Source organism: Pygoscelis adeliae, unplaced genomic scaffold, assembly GCF_000699105.1.
Source record: "Pygoscelis adeliae isolate BGI_AS28 unplaced genomic scaffold, ASM69910v1 Scaffold113, whole genome shotgun sequence".
NCBI lineage: Eukaryota > Metazoa > Chordata > Aves > Sphenisciformes > Spheniscidae > Pygoscelis > Pygoscelis adeliae.
In genome coordinates, this window is record NW_008825108.1 from 1,729,180 (window position 1) to 1,746,273 (window position 17,094).

Genomic DNA, 17,094 nt, shown 5'->3' on the forward strand with positions numbered 1-17,094 from the left:
CCACCTTTATGGCTTCATAGACCCAAGTCAGGGCAGGGACTGGTTCAGCTCCCTGGCTGACAGATCCTCAAAGGATTGCCTATGTTTATTTGAATTTGTTCACTTCTGTGTAATCAGAATTTCTTCTATTCTCTTTTAAGTTTTCTAGCCCTTAAAAAAATAGTCATTAGACTAATAGACATTATAAAGCAAAAAATGACTAACAGATTAGTTTGTGATTCAGTGAACAGTTAAATTCAGAGTTCTTAAAAGTGCATTTTTCCCTTGTACATGCCCAGCACACCTTTTCCTATACTCCCTGAATTAGCAATGGATATGTCATCAGGGAAACTTGTAACTGGCAGTCAATCACAGCAGTTCCAGAGAGGTCAGTGAACAATGATATGAAATTCAGATACTATTATGAACTGCACTATTTTCAACTTTTTGAGTTGCATGGGTGTTACATTAATGACTTTCAATTTAACAGCAGGGTTTTTTTACAGAAATTTTCATTGTTCATTTAGCACTGCTCATACAATAAGAGACAAAACAGCTCTCAAAAAGCTGTGAAGGAAACTCTTCAAATCAAGAAAAAGCACTGAATGTATTCCCAAACAAATATGTTATCAGAGCTTACAGGAATGCTTCCCATGCTACCATAGTGCCCCTTAACTCCACCTTCAAATGTCAAATCACGCCCGTTTTATCAATCCCATGGTACAAACTGCTGATTGTTGAATAAGTTTATTATGGTCGTGGAAAACACCTTAATAGGAAGGACCTGAAACAATGTTTTTGTTAAAAGTACCAATGCAAATGCAATCAAAAAAAGCAGAAAGAAAATGAGAGGTTTTGTAAGATTTTCAGTCTCAGCTTTCTTTATTCATCTTTCAGTCTTCTCTTTTACTGTCAGGCAATGCTCACCTCTTCAATCGCGCCTGCTGAAATTCTGTGTCCGGCAACATTGATCACATCATCAGCTCGAGACAGGACATATAAGTAGCCATCTTCATCCATATAACCTGCATCCATAGTATCGTAATATCCCTAGTCACAACACAACCAAAAATAAACTCAGAAATAGTACTAGGAACATACAACCAACAAACAAAACTGATTGTTTCAAATGAAATACATTTTGGTGCCTGAGAAATTTAATTATCTAATATTTTTCACCATTATGTCATAATATACCGTGCAGCTCCCTTTCCAGAAAAGGTTTTGTAGTCTTTGTTAAGACAGAACAGAAGACAATACATAAACCTGGATTTTTTCCCACTCTGCTTTCTTTGACCCCTGACAGCTTGGAGAAAGATGTTGCCTGAATCTACACAAGGAGAATGGAATTGTTACAATACAATGACAGTTATCAAATTGCCCCTAAAGATATTCCTGTTTGCTGGATCCAAACATACATCATCATCATCATCATGATACAAGTGCACACAAAAAATAATTTGCCTGATCAATTCACTCATTCACTTTTATTGAACCAAACCGTCCATTTTGGACATTCACATAGGACCAATCTATCAATTTCTGTAAGGAAAGGAGGAAGCCAGTCCTTGGATAGTTCATCTGACAAGAAAACATACCTAATTCAGTATTATTATTATTATTATTATTATTAAGGAGCCTCCAATGTATTTACATGCACAGTGGGCAAGTGTATATTTTGAGTTAGAATGACTGCATGTCAACAGCAGTAGTACATTTGAAGCTATGCTAGTCTAAGGTTGCGAGGCTTCTATCTTTTATTAGATCAAATGACATAAACCAACTTTTATGTTCAGAAGCTTGAGGTTTACTTCTTCTGTTTCAGATCTTAAAAAGAACCAGTGTGCCCAAAAGCTTAAAGTATGTATGAAGAAAGTTTTACCTTGAATTGTTTTTAATTCTGTAACACATATATCAAAAATCTCCCATTAAAATGAGCTATGATAATTTTTTATGTTATCCAGTTTAAATCTACTGCCGTTAAGTTCTGCAGGATTACCAAAAGTTTATACAATTAATTTTGTAATTCTTACTGGAAATTTTTGGAAATATAACTTCTGGAACGTTTCCTGATTTTCCCAAAGGCCTGAGAATGCTCCAGGAGGCAAAGGCAACCTCAAATTAAAAAGAGCAGAGTGAAGTAGTTAGAAACACAGATACAATGAGTACAACTCATGCTTTCCATTCATACTTTATATTCAGATAAATAATCATTGGCTATACAATCAGAAACCAGTTCTGTTTAATAATATGCTGATAACAGATCAAAAAGACCATATATATGCTGTGATCACATGCATATAGCTATGAACTGGATACAGAGCATACATTTTATATAACATCTGAATGCATCTCTGGCATTCAGTAAAATAATGTTTGGTCTAGTAAACACTATATACTGTACTATAAACATGTTATCAGCATTCAGCTTTCAGCACTTCCAAGGATGAAGTATCTGTCAGAAATGTGTGCATATATGCTATGATACAGACAACTTCACTGTTATAGGTATCCCTTTCTCTAACACACAAACACACTCACACATGTATAGACACATGAATTGTCAAATGCACGGGTCTTCAGTTTCTGTAAAAAGATGTAACTCAAATTACTTCAGTCATGAGAATCTGAATAAAAATGCTTTTCTTTTTTATTTAAACTGTGCATAATATTATTGGAATTATTGGGGGAGTTCTTTGATAAAGTATATTGATAAAAGTCACTTTTAGAACTTTCTAAAATAACTGGACTTATTTTTATTTTTTTAAGAAGTGAAGCTGCAAAATTTTGGATTGCTTTATTAGTTGAAATTTCAATGCATACTACACACCCATTCTTCAGGCAAGGATATGGACATGACAAAATATGGGATATTTCACATACATATCTGCCAGAAGAAGAGAAGCTACAGAAGTCTCAGCTAACAAAGAAGTGGTTGGTTTTTTCCTTCAAAGCTCCGATAGGGTTAAACACAGCTTACTTGAACTGCCTAAGAGATACATATTTAGACATATCAACACAAGTTTTATGAAGCTTAACTCTAGTAACAGAGAAAGAACATGCAAGCAAGCATACAGACAAAAATCATAAATGCCTCATACAGGTTTTACTAGCATATGCCTGCATTCCTAACCAGCAAATTTTTAGCCAGGGGTATTTTATTTTCTACTCCGATAGTGCCCCTATGACACCAAAAAGCAACATCTCTAGCAGTGAAACACCCCTCTGTAGCATAGCAACACTGATAACGTTACAAGTCTCCTGTGATGTTCAGGTCACAAGAACAGGTGCTACCAGCTCAGTGACGTGCGCATTTCTAACATGACATTTAAAAAAAATGAATAATTTTTTTTTTTACCTAAATATGGTATAAAAAGTACAAGCTACATTGAAAAGGCCATATCATCTAGTAATGATTCAAATCCATGATTTTTTACAATCCTAGGTTTTTTCAGCCTAATTCAGCTCGATTAGCATAATAGAATATACTACTATAAATATTACTACTTTCTCTGAGTGTTCTGGCTCAACACATCGTACAAATCACATTCCCTGAAAGTATGGTTAAGGTAAGGCCAGAAATGCCGAGACACTTCCCAGGGAGTCATCCAGGCGTCAGGAGGGTGGGTTGGCTTCTGCCCATCTGGAGGGAATTCACGGGCCTATTTTAAGCCTTTCAAGCTTAGTAAGCATCCTTGTGACACACAGACATGACCTATAGAATATTTGCTTTTAAAAAATAAATTAGAAAAACAATATATTGATCCCGGTGTTTGTGTATATATGAGTTTAAAAGAAAAATCTCTCGGTTAGATTCAAGAAAAACCACTAGAGAATGGTAGTTACTATGATTGTTGCCTGGTTGCTAATAGCATAGCAATTCATAACAGCCTCAGTCGTTGCAAATTTTGCACTTTAAATTTATTTAACAGTCTGAAACATGCTTGCGACGGGAGAGAAAGGAAAATTCATATTGACAAAGTCCTTAATTTCTCCGCAGCTCTGTTCAGTACTTTGCAGTTAGTCATTAAATAGAAGAACCAATTTTATTGTTGAAATCAGAAAAACATTTTTCTTTCTGTACCTGTAATTGTTTAGAAATCTAAACACAGAAGTATGCAACATACAACCAAACATATAATCCCTGCTCCCAACATTTGGGTTTTCTGAGGCTTTTTTTTCCTTTGTTTTTCTTGTGGTTGTTTTTTTTAAAAGCAATTTGCAATGATAAGTACATCCACAGTGCATATTTCATGACTCTATGGAAACCACACTGCTAAACTACTGGCTACTGCAGGTATCTCTATAGTGCAAATCATAGCACAATACAGACACAATCTGAAACTATGCCTCCATGGCTTTCTGTAAAAGAATACTTGCAGTTAGACTCCATTCCATCTACTAAGCAAAAACTGAATGCCATCTTCCATGTGTCCATCTTTCAGGCAAAATAATTCCAGAGCAATGGGCACATACAATTGTTCCGTGATAGTAAAGTTCTTAGCAACATGACTGACTAGAATTTCTAGGTGCTATGCAAACACAAATAATTAATAAAATTAATAAAGGTAGAATTCAGCTTGCCAGAACATAATTACATGTATTGGAATTTTGCCAGGACATCAGGATTAAAATGCCCAGAGCCAAAAATACCTCCATCCCACTGCTGTCAGTGGGAATGCTGCCATGAATTCCAAAGGGAGCAGAACTGGATCATAATTATGTAAAAGGAGTCAGAAGAGAGAAAATCAGGTAGTCAGAAAATAACAGCAACCTGAAAGCCAACATCTCTTCCTTTCCTCAACCCCTCCATAAAAAAGGAACATTTTTAGATATTGGGTTTGGGTCTATTCTCCCTAGGAAACACAACACACGCCTGCAAAAGTTCTATATTTAAAAACTGTTGCCTCTTTGTCCAAACATTGAGTTGATACTCAAGGCCTTTTGGGGTTATTTTTATTAAGAGGATACATTGACCAAAAAATGCCAGCTATGCATAAGTAAGCATGATTGCCCCAGACATGATCCTGCTTTCCTTTCACAAGCAACAGGAGCACAGAAGACCAAGACTGAAGGAGGTAGGTTCCTTCATCATCATATCCACAATATACAAAGAATTTGCTTTGCTTGGTTTCCCTTTGGGAGGCATTTACTGTATTTCTCCAGCTGTCTGTTAACTTCTCTCTCTCTCATCCGGCATACCAAGCCACAAACCAGGCAGTTTTGAGCCTTTGCATCTGCCATCAGTTTAAAGATAAGCCCTCCCTTAAACTATTCTTGCTTGGATTTTTCATATGGTCATAACTCTGGCAGCATTTTCTATCTCATCATTGCTTCTTCCTTCTGGAGAGGACAGTCACGAGCTTCAACAAATACAAATTCAAGACAAGCTTGCCAACCTTTTCTAAAATATGAATGTGTTACCAGCTATATTGGATCAGGCTAACTACAGTCAACTCATTCCATTTAACTAGCAAAGAATAGGCACAGTTTCAAACCCAAGTCGAGGTTCAAGCCAAAAACTTACACTGAGCTGAATCAAAGCACCTGAACTTGAGAAAATTTTACCTTTGGATTTCAAACTTCAAAAAAGATGTATAGGTCTGAATTTTGATCTCACTCGTGCCAATTTTTCACAAGTACAGCAACAGCAGTACAAATTATGCTATTCTCCATTTCCTCCAGTGAAATTAAGTGACAATTGCAGAACTACAGGAATACAGATCCAGGCCCATTTCTCATTTCAAGGTTGAAAACATTTAGAACAGCATCAGGAAAACTAGGTAAACTGTGTAAATTAATGATGGGTTTATATGGGTTCATTTTACAAAGATCCACATTTTACAAAGATAAGAAGGTAACTTCATTATAAAGTGGAGAAACTAAGACAGATTAGGTAAGCTTGGCAGCATCTCAGAAAAACTCTGAAGTGCTCTCACAGTAACTGTTTTCTGCTAGAGAATTTTAAACAACAATCATTATCTGTTTTTCAAGCATTGTTTTACAGTTCATTTATTTTTCATACAACGGTGGCTGACCGTACACAGAACAGCCCACCTTTAGCTTAGCCCAAGAAAATCTGACTCCATGTGTCACATCCTTTCAGGATGCCACTCATCAAAATGATGTAAGAGTCCTTGTTGATGGAACAAAGCAATTATAGACACAGCACTCAAAAGATAATTTACAGAGAAAAGCAGATTTCTGAAAGTACAAATGAAAGTCAAACTATTAGAGATGCTACCTTGCTGAGTTTCAGAAAAGACAGCCTTTTATTTTATGGTAGACAATGGTACTCACAGGCTGTTCGTTACAGCCAGTCAAAGCAAGTATAAGCCATTGTTAAATGAGTTTGGGCTTGTGAATGGAGCTAAATCATCTTGACTGGCAGCTATATTATTACTCAGCATTTATGTAGTGCTGTGCATAAACATCACTCTTAAAATTTTTGATTGTATGTTCGAAAGCCATCTGGAATCTAGAAGCTTTTTCAGATATGAGAAACAGCAGCACTGGAAAAAGGGTGGAGAAGGGGCAAGAGAAGAGAGAGCATCTCGAACATTCACCAGTCTGCATGAAATATTCCTTTAATTAGCTGAAAGAGGTCACAAAAGTAGTTGGTTTCAGTGTGGATTTTGCAGGAAAAAACCTATAGTTTAGTGGGGAAGAGAGAAAGCACCAAAAACTAGTGAAAGTGCTTGGAAAAGGTTAAAAGTAAAGAAAGTTCAAATGCTACTCACATGTACTCAGCCAGAAATCTGTTAGAAAACCCATCTTTGGCCAAACTGCTCCCACACTGAAAGTCCTACTCATTGTTTCACTTGTAAAGGGAGAAGACAAAGCTGATAAAAAAACACGTGGGAGGCTGGCAGGGAGAGAAATCTTTTGCACAGATTCATTATGATCATCTAATCTGACCTCCCATATAACACAGCTTAAAGGATGTCACCTACTAAATCCTGTCTCGAGCCCATAACTTCTGGTTAAATGACAGTGTATCTTTAAGATAGATATCCAGGTTTGACCTAGAGGTGTCAAAGGAAAACACTATATTCCCAAGAATTTGTTCCAATGGTTTAATACTTTCACTGTTAAAATTATGTGGTTTACTTCTCATCCGAATATATCTAGCTGCAGCTTCCAATCTCTTTATGCTAGATTAAACAGCAGACTCTCAGAAATGTCTTTGTCCTGTGAGTATTTCCTGACCTTGATAAAGTCATCACTTAATCAATCTTGGATAAACTACAGACCACAAGTTAAACTGTAAGTTTCTTTAAGCCAAGCTTTCCAGCACTCAAGTCACTCTCATTCATATCTTCTCCAAAACCCAGCCAGTTTCTCAATAGCCTTTTGAAATATGGACATAAGAACTGAACATAATGCATTTATGGTTTTACTAACATCATATTCACAGATAATAACAATAGCTCCTTTTCAGTTTCCCTACTGAATAACAAGGGATCATATTGCCTGCTTAGTTACACTAGCAGCTACATTTCATTCAAAGATGATGTGCACTCAGAGGTTTATCCACTGTAACATAAAAAGCTCCTTTGAAAGTCACTGCTTTCTAGGGTACAGTCATTCATCTTATAAATCTAGCAAATTTTCACTGTTCCTACATAAAGGTGTATGACCTTTACTTACAAGAACGTATTGTGAGTGGTCTATGCAGGATGACGCATTCTCTTTACACGGTTCTACAAGCAAAACTTTTCTCCCTCCAGCAATCTTCCTTGAGGGCAGCCACTCAGACGGGTCTGCAACATGTCCTCTGTTGGGTTGCATTTAATTTTCTGCTACCTTATGTAATTTTTTTGTTTATTTTATATTTTAAAAATTAATAGGAAAACATTAAACACCACTTCCAAAATGGCAAAGCACATCATTAAAATGACAAAAAATAAAAATAACTCAAGCAATGGAGATATAGCTTAATGCCCTTCAGACACTCTAGAACAATCACATATGAGAGAGAGAGATGTTTCTTAGAGTGCCTAAGTACTTGAATTTTGGGGATTATGACATTCATAGAAGGAAATTTCAGAATATTGAGTATTGTTTTTTATCATTGGATCAAATTTAATGATAAAATTACATAATCTTTTAAAAGCACAGAACAGCAACAGCGTCACACACTTACAAAAAGAGAAAACTTGACAACATTCATTACTGAGACACTACGTAACGTTAAGATCTTCAGCAGCTATTTTGGCATCTCAGGCAGCTTCTGTCTAACTATCTTTCTTCTGAACTAAGGCCATATACCCCTGTCTTGGCTTCAGCTGGAGTCTCTCCTTGCTTTCACTATCTAAGACCACTGCCATCGCCTCCCAGCCTCCTTTTCTTCCTGGGAAGGGGGAAGAGTGCAAACGAGAGCTGTGACCTTTCTCATGTGCGTATCCCAAGTTGGAATGCCCATATGTTGACCCATCAAGTCTTACAAGATTTTTCTTTATTTTCTTTAATGGGATACCGAGGTACTACAGTGTGCTGCGAAAGATTACATCTTTTTCTTTCCCTTTTCTTCCCTTTAAGCTCTTTTGGTTAGCATTTCTATTGTGCATCTTAATGATTACATTCCTGGCTTCAGGTTGCTTCAGACTTCCACATAGATCCTGATGTTTTTTCTTTAATGCATTATAAGAAATATTAAATGAGTAAGCTTTTTATTGAACATCTATTTGCTCTCTAAATACTGTATAAATATTGAACACAGTACCACAAATAGTGAAGCTGTGAATGGGTTGCTTACTTCTAAACATCATCTCTTCCACTAAAGGATATTAACTTTATGGTATTTGCTTCAAAAGTCCTGTCACATTTCTACTCTGCTAACCTAAAATCTAAAATTATAAAAAGCTGTAAATTTATCATGACTCTTTCTTTATAAAACTGTGAATAAATATTATTTTTCAATACTTTACACTCTTACAGCACTGTACATAAAGTTTTTCACGATTTTACTCTACGTAATGGGATGGGTCATCATTCGAATCATTTTAACTGTTGACAGAACATTATAATTTTCCTTCCTCTTCCTCCACTAATCCCAAACTCATGAGAAAAAAAAAAACAACCCACAACATTAATGGTCTCCAAAGCCTCTCACACAGTCACTATTCTTAAATGCAATTTAACCAACGCAACCGAAGAATTTCAGAATCACTGTATCATATAACTACATTGTCTCACCTCTTTCTGAATATGGAACAGAAATATTTATGTGATTCTGTGCAGTAGAGATTGGTAAAACAAATTTGTAAATACTTATCCTGTAAACCTCCATTATTATGGCACAAAATTAACTATACAAACACTAGAGGAAGTGTTACTAGGATCTAGTGGGAAATTTACTGGCAGGCACCACTCTCTGGATAGAATGAGTATAAGGCAAATGTAGCCCTCTTGCTGTTGTGGATGAACAGAAAGAATAACACTAGTTAATGAGACATTGCTGACAACTGCTTCATAATATAAACATAATGGGTTTGTGATCTTTATAATGTACAAGAGCAAAACTTAGTTTCCCACTGCACTGGAATTGAAGTGAGATTTCTCCTTCCTAATGTTCCTTATGATAACAGATAACTTTGAAAATTTTCATGGCTAATAATGATTACATACACACACACACACATTTTCAAGTGTGTATTAATTCCAGGCAAGTCAGAACAATGCAAGCAGAATTGCGTCACTAAATCAGACTGGTCTTGCTAATGGAAGTGGAGGTCATTGCTGCTACCATTTTCACTTCAGAATAAATCCTCAGTTAATTATTTTTCATGTCCAAAGATTCTAGCTCAAAAAATTGTAAATGTAGAAACAATTCATACAAGCCCACCCTCAGAGCTGCATTTGTCTTCATTTTCCCTTGCCCTTTCATCATAAACGTTGTGACACTGCATTTGATTACTTTATCCTGAAAGACTTGGGAAGTCAAAAAGATTATTGCATTGTCCAGGTAAATTAGCCTGTATGAGAGTTCTTGTCAGCAAAAATCTATGCAAAGGGCATAGATGACGGTTATTTGAAAAGAAAACAGGTATCAGGTGGTGGATGAATAAAGAAAAGAAGGTACTTGGGGCAGAAAGATGGAGTAATTAGGCGTAAGAATTACCTTTTAAGGTATTTGACTCCTGCAGGATACAAGTTTAAGACTCTGTGGTAAGAATAGATATTTTAAATACTATGCTTATGAGCACTGAAGGCCTCAAGCAGCCCCCAACAGTGTTTACCAGGACTTAGACTGGGATAAAAATAACGAAGAGCAGCAGCATACCACTTTTGCACAGCTGGTATTGTAAGCAGTGTGTGGCCATTCTCCTCTCCAAGAAATAGTGAAGAATATTTCTCAACTCATGTTTGCTGCAGATAAAGCAAACACCTGTGTTTTTTTCTAAAACGGTACACCATATTTTGCTGCTGAGTGTATGACAGAGTAATAGTCAAAACTATCCTGACTCCCCCGTTTTCTTCTAGCTGCGTGCGGACTAGCCCCTGGGGTGACAAACAAACACTGCTAGTAACAAGGATCATCCCCACTACTTTTAAGGGGTCTGTACATGTAGAACCTGCTGAAGAGTTTAAAGACTTCTTTGCAGGAGGGCTTTATGAAAACTAGCCATAATCAAAAAATGAAAATTTTGCAGCTTAATAACTGCTTAGCTGAATGAAGCAGAAGATAGAAAATGTGATGCCTTAACCTAACGGCTACAGATTTTTATGACCAAAAAAAACAACTAAACACTGCAGCAAATTGTCACTTACCAGAATGAAACCTAGAACAAAGTGTTAAGACACTGCGAACCATAATATCCTAAAACCAACTTCCGTTAACAATCCAAAGATTCAAATGTTGGAACTGTTAAAAAATCAACAATTGGCCTCCTAAAGCCTATCAATACCTTTGCCTTGTTTTCTTGGGGTTTTTTTTGGTTAAGTGGCAGAATGAATTTTAAGAGATCCTATTGTCTCAAAAGATTAAGTCAGAAAAAGGCTGGAAGAGAAAGAGGGGTGATAGCTAACCTACCTCAGAATTGGTTTCACATCAACTATGTTAATGATACAATGTAATTTCTTTGCCCTCTACTCTCCCCCCTATTTCAGAATGGCTATTACAATAAATATGGACATGATAAAATAATAATGTCCCTATGCCATTACTCTTTCTTGAGTGATCCAATGCAAAAAAACCCAAACCAAAACAGAAATCCCTTCTTCCCTATCAATTTATTTGACTGCAGCAGAAGTCATGCTGGGCAAGATAAAACAAAATAAAACAAACAACAACAAAAATCAATGTATAAACACATTTGTAATCCCTTAAGATAAATGCCTAAATGTGAGGCCACATTAGGGATGACAAATTCTGGCTTTAAGAGTTTGACAATAACCCCAAACAGGATTTTCTAATATGGCAATATCCACTTCTGACAGGCACTTAAAGATAACGATAGTAATGACTCAGAAATGTATGCACAAGACTACCAACATTACCTGTTAGTAAACATAATTCAGCTTGTTTGGCAGAGTTGCTAAGGATGGAGTTCATTTCACTTCGCTTTTGGTAGATAATGCTAAGCACCTACCCTAAGCTAGTTGTGTCACCCCTGCAGTCAGTGGAGAGACATGAGCACATCTAGAAGGCGATTTATTCCATCCTAGCTGAATGCCTAAGACAGCTAGGATCAATTTTCTTACAAAATACCTTTCTCTCTCTCTCCACTGATTGCATGCCTACGTTTCATGCAGGCACTACAGAAGTGAGAGCTTTGAAAGATAGCCCTCCACTCTGACCTGGGTTACCGATACTGGAAACCACAGTCTACTACAGGCTGGAGCAATTCTAATTATTCATACTCGGCAATGGAATGAATGCACAATCTTACATGTGTCACAGGAAAACTATGTCTAAATATGAGTCTGCTGATTCAGGGGAGATCGTGTGTGCACTTAAACACATGCCTGTGTGTCCTGGTGGCTTAGCCTAAGATGCTGAAAATTAGGCAGGGTATAGACTTCATCCTGAAAACACACATCTGTGTCACACAGTACAATAACTTCATGTGATACTACCTTAATCTCCACAGCGGTCTAGTTACATTAGATCAGTAGTACAGCTGAGCAAAAAACCTCCACACCTCAGCAACTCTGACTCCCAAGCAAGCACTATGCAGCCAGCCAGCCTGCCCGCATTTTTAGCACTGCCTTTCTGCAGCATGCTCCAGGGCCTGTAGCTCTTACATGTCTCATCTCCAGCTCACATGGCCACTGCCTCAATCCTCGGGTAACTTCTCTCTTTAACAACTCATCAAAATCGGTACCTCTGTCCCAATGTTTTGGCTTTTGAAAACATTTCAATTCACTGAAGGTTAATGCTAATCTTTGTATTTCCTTCCATTGATCTAAGTAAGCAATGAAGAATCTGAGTTACCACAGCTCTCCTAAATTTTACCACCACAGACGTGGATGAATGCCTTTCTTTTGGGACTTGTATTTGCTGGCAGTTAGGAAGTGTTCAGAACTGAAGTATTTTCTATGACTGAAAACAAGAGGCAGCTACAGATAACATGTTAATCACAAACTAGGCATCTGTCTGAGGAAAACGCCATTTGCCTTAAAGCCTGACAGAGCTGGCATGGGCTGTGGGGAACAGTAGCCTATCGAGCTTTACAGAAGTAAGGAAAGGTTCTGGCAACAGTGAGATGGCAGAAGGTAAGATAAAAGAAACATAACTGATGTTCACAGTGTTATCTAAACAGAGGCTCCTTTATCTATGAAAAGGCGCTAAGAAAGGTGTACTTTCAAAAAGAATATTAGACCTTATGGAACTCACCTGACAGGAGTCTGGTAAATGGTACTAAAATCACCTACATGATGCAGAGCAGGGTTTTTTTCTTTCCTTTTTTTTTCTGGAGTCTTTTCCTGTACGTGTTTTGTCAAAGTACCACCATGATTGAACAGCATTTCATGCAAAGCACACTCAAAGACATCTTGCTGTTTTTACAGAGATCAGAAAACACATATTCTCCCTCTAGGAATGTGCATCAGTTGGGATTAGGAGACAGCGAAAGAGGAGGTAGCATCACACCAGAAAACCAAAGCATGTCAATCTGCACTGCTGTACTATTTCACTAAACTGAAAGATAAAACAGTGAAGAGAACAATTCAGTATCTTGCTCATACATCCCAACAGGAAAGCTTAATCCTGTGCCAACAGGCTGGTAATTAAGAAAATGGTAAACTTTGCTGTAGTTGAAGAAAAAAAACAGCAATCCACACTCATTCACTCACACAATTTCATCTGCAATTTTTCAACATTAATGGACAAGTTTGGCAGTTCTGGCCGTTTGGTATCAATATCAGAGACAGCCACGCTTTTCAACCCTCATTATTTCAATTATTGTTTTTTTTATATATATATATAAAAACTTCAGTCAAAAGACAATCAACCCATGTAGGAAGCTTCTCTTAGCTGTAAGATACTTAGTTTGCTTACTTTACCACAATATTTCCTAAAGTCTTCGCCTTCACTGGTTCCTTATTTTCATCCAGAATCATCACTGCAAAAAATAATATAGGAAGAGAACTCCTGTCAAGTAGTGTATTTTTAGGTGGAGATAGTGCCTTTCTTCATGGATATCAACTTATGTCACACTTCAGAATGGCAATACACCAAGCAACAAAAGGAATTAAGTAATTTGTGAGTTCCAAACTGGATAATCTCACGACCTTATTAACATTCAGCTTTATGTACAAAAAGTCTTAAATAATACTTGTGCTTTGGGAGCAGAAATGGCTCAAAGTCAAAAAGGGAAAAATAGAGAACTGAAAATTAAAAGACACATTCATACTGGAAAATCTAAACTTCCAAATAGCAAAGGACCCTTCAGATACCTGCACACTTTTTCCTGTATTTGTCACGTAATATGAGTAAGAAATAACAACTAAGATTACTGGAGGCTAACCCAGTTAATGTGAGAAATACTATTAGCAGTAAGTAAGTGTGTCTGGTTTTCAAAGGCTCTCAGGAGACCCAGAAAGACGCTCCCCAGCTGACAAGGCTTATTCTAGTCTAGCACAAAGAGATAAAGTGACTTGCAAACTACCCAAAGCCGCACAGCAGGGTAATGCTAGAGTACAGCAAAGAATCCAGACCTCCCAAGAGAAGCCTTTTCCCTGGATGACACCGGCCCATCACCTTCAGTGAAATCATCATATCCTGGTACTGAGGTTTCTGAGGAAAACACCTGAAATAGCCTCTTTGCGCAGTCATCTTGGAAATCTACTCCAACTACCCATTCCATCTGAAGGTGTGGGCATAAAGAAGGAATGACAGGTATCAACCTGGCCCGTGATAAATGGAATTAAACAAAGTGAAATGACTAAACCATGGAAAAACAGGGAGGAAAGGTTTTGACAGACTGGGCTGACACGGATTTAAAAACATGCTTTTTGAAGCACGCCCAAGCAAAGAAAGCAATGTTCATCTGGATCTAAATTACTACAAATAATCTTACATTCTGTATTAAAAAGTTCCAGAGGAAATGGGGAAAAGAGGATGTCAGACTTCTGACTAAAACCCTGCTAAGAGTCTTATGAGTAATATCATATCCTATCTGTCCAAAGAATGCCAACATCTGTAATTTACTATTTCTGGCTGAAGCCACCCCTTCAAAGAGGATGGCAATTTTTAAGCAACTGAAGAGCCTGCTGAAAGCAATGGCTCAGCACATAGACACAAGTAAGTCCACAAGGCCAGTTTTACCAATCAGTGACTTGGAAGGAGTAACTGGGATAGGAAATCAAAAGGATGAATGGAAACATAGAAGACACTTATGAAAAACAGGAAGAATGGCATAAATAAAACCCATCTATAATCTGTAAATATTTTAGATGGTGTAAAAACATAGTATCGTCAGATTTGGAGAATTTAGGCTCAGAACACACAATGAAAAAGACGCACTCACATGTAGCTTTCAAAGCTTTCTCTCCTATTTTTTCCTATTTTTATTATACTAAAGTAAAATCTAATCAGTTTATTGTAAGTATTTTATCAAGGTAGCAATTCCAGCATTTCTTCTCCTCCTTGCAAGCAGTGTATTTCAATGTACAAAAATTTGGGGAAGGAAGATATTATACTGCTCACTCCTGAATTACTGAAGAACTGACTTAATTCTTCAAAATGTGGGACTTGCTTCAGTTTGAAAACAATGCAATGAAATTATCTGGAAAGGGTTCAAGTAGATCAAAGGGAAAGCACAATATAATGTCTGATTTAAGGCAACAGAGCTAGAAATTAATATGGTACCTTGAGTCACTTTTAAATGCAATTTATGTCACTGCACTTTGATACAGCTAAATACTGCTTTTATTCTTTATACACTAAAAAAATCAGCAAAGAAATCAGTTTATTTTAGCAATACTGTGACAGGAGAGAATTTGGCTGTGTTTAAAAAAAAGAAGTAGATTTTGTAACTTTCTATTTATATCGCAGCATAAATACAACATAAGTTTAGCAATGTCCAAAACCATTAACAGTTGCATGTAGAATCTAAACATACAGAATCTAGCTTCTAAATGGCATAAGGATCTCTTCTAATTAATATAGTAACAACAGCAAAACAACATCAAAACAGCAGTGGGTGACAGCAAGACAGCTGCCAGCACAGAGTAATTTCAAGATCCGCTATTTTGTGAATGGCTGCATTACAGGACATAATTGGACTCAAACCAAAGACTGAAAGAGGTGAAGTTCTTTCACAAGTCTTTAGTGAATTTTAATGCTCGTTTTATTTTTCCCTTTTAAGGCATGCTAAAGACATTTCCTTCACTCTATTTGAAGAAATTCTTTACGTACACTAGGCCCAATGTTCCAAAAAATTCATAGGAAATTTTTATATTCTTGCTACTCATACTTTTTTCTAGGCCTGACTATCATCTGATGGCATGTGTGATGCAATTACATTCTTCCACTCTTCCCTATTTATTACAACTCTGGACAAACTTCACGGCTTTGTTTTAATGTTGTTTTTAAGCTATCACTTGTCTTCATGCCATAACTGTAAATGCCAAAACCCAGAGCTGCTGAAAATGTTTATTTTCTTTAACATTCACTTCCGCTTGTATGTTTTAGAAGCAAAAACAGATTAGCTCTTTCCGCCCAATGATGTGAGAACTTTTCCTGAAGATGGTTTGATCTTTAATGTAATTATTTTTTGGACTTCAAGTAATTCTTGAAAACTGTGTTAAAATCAGGGTTCCCAGGTATGAAAATATTTTAGCATTCTTAATCCCGTGGCTGCACCCTCTGCATGCAAATACCTTCCAGACAATGAGGGCTCATCCTTTTAACATGGGTGCATAACCTACCATTTCTCCCAGCTGGAAATAAAAATGCTCCATGAGTACTAAAAGATAATGTGCTTAACAACTCTCTCAAACATGAGCCCACATACCTGTACAAAAAGGCAGAAAACTGACTTTGATTTTTTTTTTTTTTAAAGTATGAGATGAGTTCAAATAGAAGATTTATATCCTTGCCAGCTGCTTGTTAGCTCATTATGACGTATTTGTGGAAGACACAGACCTCAGTAACAATTTTCTTTATGCATTTCAGAATATTTCTTATATAAAATTGTAGGGCCAAAAGAAAATTTAATCAATCTAATCAGTCTCTGAGACATAATTGTTCGATGCACATCTCCCAAACCAAAACTATTTAGGCTCTGAAAATTGAAAACACAGGTATAACAGAACACTCAAAGTGCAAGTTATAGCAATTATTTGTCTAGTTATCATTTCCTCTTTTGCTCATGGTTATTACTAAGATTTTTCTTCCTGATTTGCCAATACAAATTTTACTGCTGCTCTCATTTAAAACAGTGCAACTGTAGATAAAGCCTTAAAGCACAGTATTTTTTTCATACCTTTGTTATATCCAGGGTAGAAGTATGTGCTACCCCTTTCATATAATAGAGACAGGAGTAGTTGATCAATTTTCTTGAACATAACTCTGAATTTCTTATTCACAATCACATTCCACAACACACAAAAAAGCAGATCTTCCTGTTACAGGAAGGAGGAAAATGTGTTAATAAAACTGTAATT

At 36.7% G+C, this 17,094-nt stretch overlaps 1 protein-coding gene across 1 annotated transcript in view; it reads right to left on the bottom strand.

The window, feature by feature from the left end:
• The window catches only part of ACSS3 (acyl-CoA synthetase short-chain family member 3), an 85,509-nt gene that overhangs the window by 4,872 nt on the left and 63,543 nt on the right, over positions 1-17,094 (bottom strand). Inside the window, exons 11-13 of the mRNA XM_009327655.1 lie at positions 13,484-13,547; positions 2,013-2,094; positions 907-1,029 (exon numbers count right to left, since the gene is read on the bottom strand). Coding sequence (XP_009325930.1) covers positions 907-1,029; positions 2,013-2,094; positions 13,484-13,547 — 269 coding nt within the window. The remainder of the gene's footprint in view (positions 1-906; positions 1,030-2,012; positions 2,095-13,483; positions 13,548-17,094) is intronic.